We start from the raw sequence: 7872 nt of genomic DNA on the forward strand, positions 1-7872 counted from the left end.
CGAGGCGGCGGAGCTCCGCTTGGATTTTACTCCGGCGTTTTCTTTCCGCCCGGCATGCCGCGTGTCCGCGTCCGTTCCCATAGCGACGGGCGGGGCGGCGTGCGGGCCCCGAAGCTTGGGAACCGCGCTCCATCGATCTTCACATTAAAGTGCCTATTTTCAGTTTGTCGTTGTCTTTCTGACCGAGCGACCTCTGATTAAAGCCTTTTGCCCACGTGTACGGAGTTCGATCAGTCCGGCTCTACAGTCGGCTCCTTTAACGAGCGGAACCCATCAGGTCCAAGTTCGGTGTCAGGCAGTTTGGCAGACGTCGCCATCTGCGCCTTTCTGACTGAGCGCAGCAGTGAGGAGGCAGAAGGAGCCCTGCTGCTGACAGCCTGGAAAGCTTTGGGATGGCGGGGCCACGGCCTGCGATGAATTCACAGAGCGCCAGCAATGGCTCGGTGTGTGCTGGCAGAAATGAGGCACTGAAGTGTCTGCCCTGTGACCTTCAGAACCAGCCGTGGGCTCTGAGGAGGCGGTGTTTGGTAGCTGCAGGCACATTTCTGTGCTTTTATTAAGAACTGGTTTGCTGAAGGAACAGATGTAATGACGGCTGCAAGAACTGTCTGTGGGTGAGACGTGGGGCTGCACAAACACGAAAGCCTGAGATACGTGGCTTTAAAGAGACACGGTACAGCTTTTCCTGTTGATCAGGAATGTGAAAGTGCGTTTCCCTCAGGCCAGAACTGCAGGGGAAGGCAGAACATACATGCAAGGAGATGGCAGCTGGAGCAGAGGACGTGTCAGAGATGTTGGGCAATGGATGGTGCCTGCCATGAGACTCCTGCCGCAGGGGGAGGTCGGACAGCCAGCACTGTTCAGCTGAGGTTTTGTTGTTTTTTTTGTCTCTGTGTTGAATACCGTATCAGAACGACATTTTTCCTGGGGCTCCCAGTTACTACCAAGACTTCAAATAATAATTATTAGCAATAGAACACCCTCAGTTTTTGTGTTTCCATACAACTGAAGAAATCTCTGCCTTGAAATGGTCTTTGTAAACATAGCATCTATCTGCCAGGGCACCTAGCCCACTGTTGTTACAGATCTGCATAGCTATGGAGAAAATGTAGCAGGTGTAAGTCAAGCCAGCTCCATGGTCTCCAAGGGAACCCGAACACCTACAGCAGCTCAGAATATGGCTTCCCTTCTTTCTTTTTTAACCAAACAGACTTTTCTCTTCTGGCTGTAACAATCCACTGAGAAAAACAGTTGTTTTACAGATATGTATTATGTTGGCCTCACTAACCTGTTGTTTTTGTTTTTTTTTAATTATATGTAGCAGAACAGTGTAAGGATGTGAGGCAGGGGTGCCTCCTCTCTTCTGGGTGCAGCCCACCCTGGTGGAGCTCAGCCATCCCTCAGGGCAGCACCACCTCATTACTCGGAGCTGAGGCATCAGTCAATGCATGCTGCCCCACAGGCAGCTCGTCCACTCTGTGCAAGGGTTCCTAATATGCAGGTTGTGGGGATCTGAGTCAGGGCTGTAATTCCCTTATTAGCAGGGACATTGTAACAAACCCCTTCATTAAGAAAATACATGCTTTCAACTTGTAAGACAGTTTTAGGCTGCAGGGAACGAGCATTAGGCAGTCTGTCCTCTCACCAGGGTGTGTGGTTAAGGGAGCAGCAGAGAATTGGAAGCTTTAAGCTCAGCCCGTGCTGCATGGGGAACGTGGGATCATCTTGGTCCAAATTGCTTTGATTGCTGCCTGATGATACACTGGGCTGCTGGCTCCTGCAGCCATGCTGTTCGACTCCTCTCCCTTTCTTTATGTAAATAACGTCCCCATTCCCTCTGACGGGGAAAAGGAGACAGCCAAAATGGACAGAACACGCAGGGATTTCTCAGGGTGGGAATTCTCTGCTAATGTGCGTGTCATATGGTGCGCCTTGAAGTCTGTCTTTGTGATTTATATACAAACATGAACGACTCTTAGGCTGAACTTGGTTTACAGTTTGCAGGGTCCAATGCTCGACAAGTCTGACACGAGCTCTAATATTCAAGCTTTGCAGTGAATTTGACAGTGGGATAGAGACTTAGTTTATTAATTACGTCCTGTTCGTAGGGATGTAGAACACAGAGTCCATAGGAGAAATAATTACAATTATGGCTGTTTAGCATCTCCTCTACCAAGCATCACAAGCACAAAGCTGGTGTTGTTCATTATGCAGAAATACAGTGAAGCAAAGTGGGAGTAATTTTTTTTTCCTGCAATCAGATACAGAACATGCATTGTGTGAAGTGGATGACACTGAATTCTGATCTGAGGAGGAGTTTCTGCCCTCGAGGAGTTTGTGCCAGGAGCTATGGAGGACCCTCCTGTCCTCCTGGCACACTCTCAAGAGCCACAAGAGCAGACTTAAAACTGGTGACTAGCAACATTCCATTACAACTTCAAGGGTCTTTTCTAGCACTTCTTCAGAAATTTCACTGTGGCTCAGCATGTCGTGATCTTTTTTAGTGCGTGGCATTACAACTGGAGGAAATAAATCTGGATTCTTAAATCTGTATTTGGAGGGGCACCACATGGGAAGAAAAAGACTGGTTTTAAGCCTTTAAATCCACTTACTGTGGCCTGGAAATGAATGGTCTGGGCTCTTTGGTTCTCGTTTGCTGAAGCATTCTTCTTCCAGTGTGTCACTACCTCTCCTCAGTGAGCCTGGCCTTATCTTGTCTCTGATTTGTACAGGTTCAGTGAGGAAGCTTCTCTGCCAGTTGAGAAATGTTGGATATAACCTTCCCTTGTTTTCCTGACTAACTAGTTCAATAAAACTATCTGTTTTAATCGTCAGTTTTTAATGTTCTCTTCAAAGCCCTTAAGCCTTTCAGGAATATAAAATACATAAAATATGCTTTGATAAATAGAAGCACCTGTCATGCTGCCTGCCAGTTTCATAAACATCAAGTATTTCAGCACCAAGAGAATTTACAGAAAGACGGGACAGAAAGTTTAGCAGAGCAAGTGTTCTTCTGTTGATCCAAATTCATGCTGGGGTATTTCAGTTGTGACCACACAAAACACAGTTTTCCCAAATAAAATATGGACATAGCATCTGAGTTCTCTCACTATGAACCCTTCAGGAAAGTATCTCGTTCTTCCAGCTCTGGTAAAGGGATGTTACCTGGGAGAAAACAGAGTTATGTGAGACCAGCTGTCAGTGAGCAGTGCAGCTTAGTGCAACAGTGCTACTCCAGTTCATCCTTGAGTGCATGCAGACAGTCTGAATTTGTGAGCACCTAAGGAAAGTCAGGAAGTTCTGTTTGACTTCCTGTAAGCAGTGATGTGCAGGAGCTGTAAAGTAACATTAACCTCTCTACTGCTTTTGGCTCAACAGCTTGCAGTGTGCTCCAGGTTTTGTGTTTGTTAGCACAGATGACTGCAGCCATTCCTTACTTCGGAAAGCAATTTGTGATGGCAGGTGACACTCCTCGGGTTAACTCAAGCACGATGCAAAGTTTCTATAAAAAAGGCAGTACCTGGTGGGGCTACGAAATACTCCTCTACTTTCTCTCTGGCGTTTTTCAGCAGCTCTGCCGTGCAGCTGCCCTCCGTAACGTCATCTTCCCGGAGATACAGACACCTGAGGACAGCGGCCAGGGGTCGGTGCGGTGCGCAGAGGGCCGGATGTGCACGTGGGCGACTCCCAGCACCGAGGCGCCCGAGGGCCGCACAGCGCAGAGCCGCGGCCCTTACCTGTCCTCCAGCACCGAGTCCATCGGCTCCACGCCCTCCGTGTTCACCTCCCGCAGCCGCTCGGCGAACCGCACCGCCTCCCGCAGCCGCTCCACGCCCTCGGCATCGCGGAAGTCCACCAGGGCCAGGCGCTCCAGGTGGTCGAGAACCTCCACCGTGACGCCGTCCTGCAACAGAGCGGAGACGGGGCTGCTCAAACCGTTACCGCCCCTACCGGTGCGGCGCGGCCCCGGGCGCTGCCCGACCTGCGGTGACGGCGCGGAGCTCGCTGTGGCCGCCCCGGGTCCGAGGGCTCGCACCGTCCCGCCCAGCAGCCACCGGCACAAGCCCAGCGCCCGCATCGCGCGCCACCGGAAGCGGTTCGTGACGTCATCGACACGCGCCGGAAGTGCGTCGGAGCGGTGGCGGAGGGGCCGTGCCGCCGCCATGAACAGCGTGGGGGAGGCGTGCACCGAGCTGAAGCGCGAGTACGACCAGTGCTTCAACCGCTGGTTCGCCGAGAAGTTCCTCAAGGGCGAGAACGACGGCGACCCCTGCGGGCAGCTGTTCAAGCGCTACCAGCTCTGCGTGCAGGTGCGAGCCCTGCGGAGCCGCCGCCTGCACGGACTTCAGCGTCCGTAACGTCAGGAGCCCATCCGGGGCAGTCCTGGGGCTGCTATTTCTAGATGATGTTTTGAACCGAAGCTTTTGTTTCTCAGCACTGTAAAGCGCTGCCTGAAACACGCTTCCAACATAACTTGTTTTGTTCTTGTTCTTCCCAGAAAGCGATCAAGGAGAAGGACATACCCATCGAAGGGCTGGAGTTCATGGGCCCGAGCAAAGGGAAAGCTGAAAATTCCTCTTGACTTCAGCTGACTGGAGGCAGTCATTAATATGAGCCTGTGGGCTGAGAACGGTGACCACGCAGCAGCCGGGACGCACCTGGACAGCGCTTTGCTAAACTGCTTCCTCTCTGTAGCATTCTAGGAAGTGGGGTGTTTTCTATGCCTGTAAAAACAAACTGCCACGAACCGAAAGACTTTATGGTGTGGTACCTGCTGCCTCCTTTCCAATGAGTCGTGGTGGTGGTGCGGCTTATACCAGTGCAAAAAGATGATTTAACTAACTTCTATTGAATGTACTTTGTTATGGGAGATGTTGAACTTACAGTTAATCTCTGACCCATTTCTCTTGCTTATTTATATAACACTTGGAAATGTTTAACAAGAAGGTTGATTTACTTTGTCTCATCTCTGTGGTGCTGAATTTGGGTGGAAGAAGTTTGGTTTATATGATCCCAAATGCTAAGGGGCTAAAGCATTGGTTTTGCCATTAACAGGGATGGTGTAAAAGCACTTTTGCTGGACTTGCAATAACTTAAATGAAATAAATATAACAAGTTATATTTTGTTCAAGTGGATAACTGTCTGGTAGCGTCTGATTATGACCTCCAAGAGGAACAGAGGCAGCCTGTAACAGAAGTGAAGCAATGGTTAATGCAAAGGCCACTTTCTTTGGCTTTTTCTGAGGTACTGAAGTAATCCTGAATTTGAATTGTTGCTCCTTTGGTGTAATGTATCACTGCAGTGCAACTGCACAGGCCTGGCCATCTTTGTACACGCTACCAACGGAGCACCAGGTTGGCCACAACTACTGTTACATTTTTCATTGAGATAATCAAAGTATGTGTTGAATGAGAACGATGGTGAACTGAAGTTTTACAGCTGATAAGTTAAAAGCCCCGGCAGTTTGTCCTGCCTCACCTCACCTGCTTATGAAGCTGCTCCTGGACTGTGTGCACTTTACACCTTGTAAAGCAAACTAAAGTTATCTGTTGGTCTTAATGCTTTGGCTTGAAGACTGCAGAAACTCCAAGTAAGTTATTCAGCAATTTGGTAGTGGATTCTGAAAGAGTGAGATGGTTGGCTGACTTGCCAGATGCCCCATCTGAGTGTTTGTGTCACTCTTGTGCAACTTGACTGAGTAGCAGACACTTTGTTTTTTCCTAAAATAAGTATCTGAAATTCTCTTCCTTTGAATGTAGAAAAGGGAGGCTTCTCAGCAAAAAGAACAGGCTGGTGTGTATTTTCCCATCTAGTTGTGAAGGAGTTATTAGGAATTAAGCTTCTCCTCACCAAATATTTTCTACTTGGTCCACCCTGATATTTTAACAACAGAGCTTCCTTCACTCCTGCAGATCTTGCAACAGCTAGAGAGAAAGGGTGCAGGAGGAGAAGCATGACCTCAGGACTCACCCCACATCATCCCATGGCCTTGTGAGCTCTGTGACAGGAATGGGCACAGCTGTCCCCTCTACACCAACACAGAGAAAAGAGACAATAAAAATTCTATGCTGGGGACAAAACAGGAGTAAATTTCTTAATTCTCTTGGAATTACAGCGAGGGGAAAATGGAGAACACCACGCTCCTTGGCTCTCAGATGCTACCTGAAGGGTAACTCAGGTTTTACTTTTTTATTTTTTTAATAAAAAAGGAGTTCTCAAACATAAGTGCTGGCCTGTCTACACCACAGCTTCTAAGTAATAACTGCGAGCAAGGAGAGGTTTGAGGCTTGTGCAGCTCAGAAACTGCAGCACTGGGGGTCGTTGTGCCCCGTGTCCTCAGCAATGGCAGTAGCTGAAGCACGGTCACATAGCCTGCATTAACCACACTCCTCGTGTGCATGAGGCAGTTGGCAAAACAGTCTGTGCAGAGATTAAATGTAGCACTTACAGGATAAGCTGTTAATGCTTACTGCTGGGTCAGTCAGTATAAATGGAACTGACTTTCCCTATATACTGAATTTTAATTTATAATGTTAGACTGATAGCCGTTCCTCTGCATGTGGGATAACAACGATCAGTTAAACCAGACAAAATACATTGATTTCATATCCTTCGTGATGGATGCATGACTTGTTAGCATTACCAGATATGGGAGTAGGTATTAACAGTCAGTCAAACCCCCCCGTTTCTGTGCTGGGGAAAGCTCAACACTAAACTAAGGAACTTTTAAGGAGTCACAGATTAATAAAAAAGTCAGAGCCTAAATTCAGGCTTGGAACTGTTTATTTAAAGGACTTCTACAGAAGTACTGGTGGAGACCAGACCACCATTCAGTGTGACTGTAGAAGGAATGCAGATCTTCTTAAGTGATGGTTCCCACAGAACAGCCTGGTCCAAACACAAGAAGAGCCAAAGTTGTGGTTGAGATTTTAGTTTTCATCTTCATAACCGGTTGGGAGAGCATTTGTATGAGGGTTATGGAATAGAGTTTTGTTCCCATCACCCCAGGGAAAAGGCTGTTGGAAGAAAGAAGGAAAATAAGCCTTTAGCAATTAATTGAAGGAGCATAGCAAAAATGGACTCAACAGCAAATACAGACTCCAGCTTAAGCAAGCTGGCAGCACTCCCAGGCTGTACAAAACTAGAGATGAAAAAGTCTCCATTAGCTGGCAGCTGTTGTCTCCAAACAGCAAAGTCACTGCTGTCATTTGGACATCCACTGTGCTATGCCATGAGGACCCCCTGCTGCGAGAGGGTGGGATCAGCTGTTAATGTACAGATCTGTATTAGCCTGAGGTAAACACAGCATCTCTACACCTGATATGTTTTTCTTGGAGACATCAGCAAGGTTACCCAGGGCTGGGAGAGGCACAGCAGTACCAGAGCTGCCAGACACAGCCGAGCTGGGAGCAAAGCCACAGCTGTACACACAGCACCTCGCTCAGCAGAGGCCTGTGCTCCTCCCATTTGAAACTCTGAGCACTCGGAGGTCACAAAACACAGAACAGAGCAGGTAAACAAACGCACCTTGGTGCGGATGCGGAGATGAGCGTAGCGGATGAACTCGGGCCGCTCGTGCTTGTGCTGCGCCTTCAGGTAGCAGTTCAGCATACAGACACCGACCGCGGGCAGCGCCACGACGAAGCTCAGCGTCTTCCACAGGCGGGCTGGAGACGGAACACAGCACAGTGACTGTCCGCGTCACGGAGGGACCCGAGGGCGCGTTAAGCGTTAACACGTGAACGGGGCCGCAGCGCTGGGCTCTGCCAGCCCCCAAAGGGCACCCCGGGGGCAGCGCGTCCCGGCCCGGCGCGGAGGGCAGCGGCGCGATGCGGGTCCGCGCTACGCCCCCTCGTCCCCGTTACCTCCGC

General features: G+C 49.4%; 4 protein-coding genes across 4 annotated transcripts in view; 2 read left to right on the top strand and 2 right to left on the bottom strand.

Moving 5' to 3' along the window:
- The window catches only part of COQ5 (coenzyme Q5, methyltransferase), a 16992-nt gene that overhangs the window by 4131 nt on the left and 4989 nt on the right, over window positions 1-7872 (top strand).
- Window positions 2070-4188, bottom strand: GATC (glutamyl-tRNA amidotransferase subunit C). Its single transcript, XM_019621173.2, has 4 exons — window positions 3983-4188; window positions 3738-3904; window positions 3521-3624; window positions 2070-3165 (listed from the first exon to the last, which is right to left on the bottom strand). Exons 1-4 carry the CDS (start codon window positions 4163-4165, stop codon window positions 3110-3112), a joined length of 510 nt encoding a protein of 169 aa, XP_019476718.1. The 5' UTR covers window positions 4166-4188; the 3' UTR covers window positions 2070-3109.
- TRIAP1 (TP53 regulated inhibitor of apoptosis 1) lies at window positions 4132-5136 on the top strand. The gene is made up of 2 exons (XM_003211073.4): window positions 4132-4310; window positions 4499-5136. Exons 1-2 carry the CDS (start codon window positions 4164-4166, stop codon window positions 4580-4582), a joined length of 231 nt encoding a protein of 76 aa, XP_003211121.2. The 5' UTR covers window positions 4132-4163; the 3' UTR covers window positions 4583-5136.
- LOC723983 (cytochrome c oxidase subunit VIa) lies at window positions 6767-7668 on the bottom strand (the record flags this gene model as incomplete). Its single annotated transcript, XM_010720485.1, is given in 2 exon segments — window positions 6767-7017; window positions 7529-7668. Coding segments are annotated over 2 exon segments (227 nt in total), but the record flags the coding sequence as incomplete, so codon positions are not given.

Source organism: Meleagris gallopavo, chromosome 17, assembly GCF_000146605.3.
Source record: "Meleagris gallopavo isolate NT-WF06-2002-E0010 breed Aviagen turkey brand Nicholas breeding stock chromosome 17, Turkey_5.1, whole genome shotgun sequence".
In the NCBI taxonomy this organism is placed as follows: Eukaryota; Metazoa; Chordata; class Aves; order Galliformes; family Phasianidae; genus Meleagris; species Meleagris gallopavo.

Excerpts from the sequence above, each read along its gene's own strand:
- TRIAP1 (XM_003211073.4), top strand. The coding sequence starts at position 4,164 with ATGAACAGCGTGGGGGAGGCGTGCACCGAGCTGAAGCGCGAGTACGAC. Across the intron at positions 4,311-4,498 it reads GCTACCAGCTCTGCGTGCAG|AAAGCGATCAAGGAGAAGGA; the intron begins GTGCGAGCCCTG and ends TGTTCTTCCCAG.
- GATC (XM_019621173.2), bottom strand. The coding sequence starts at position 4,165 with ATGGCGGCGGCACGGCCCCTCCGCCACCGCTCCGACGCACTTCCGGCG. Across the intron at positions 3,905-3,982 it reads GCTCCGCGCCGTCACCGCAG|GACGGCGTCACGGTGGAGGT; the intron begins GTCGGGCAGCGC and ends GCTCTGTTGCAG. Across the intron at positions 3,166-3,520 it reads GTATTTCGTAGCCCCACCAG|GTAACATCCCTTTACCAGAG; the intron begins GTACTGCCTTTT and ends GTTTTCTCCCAG.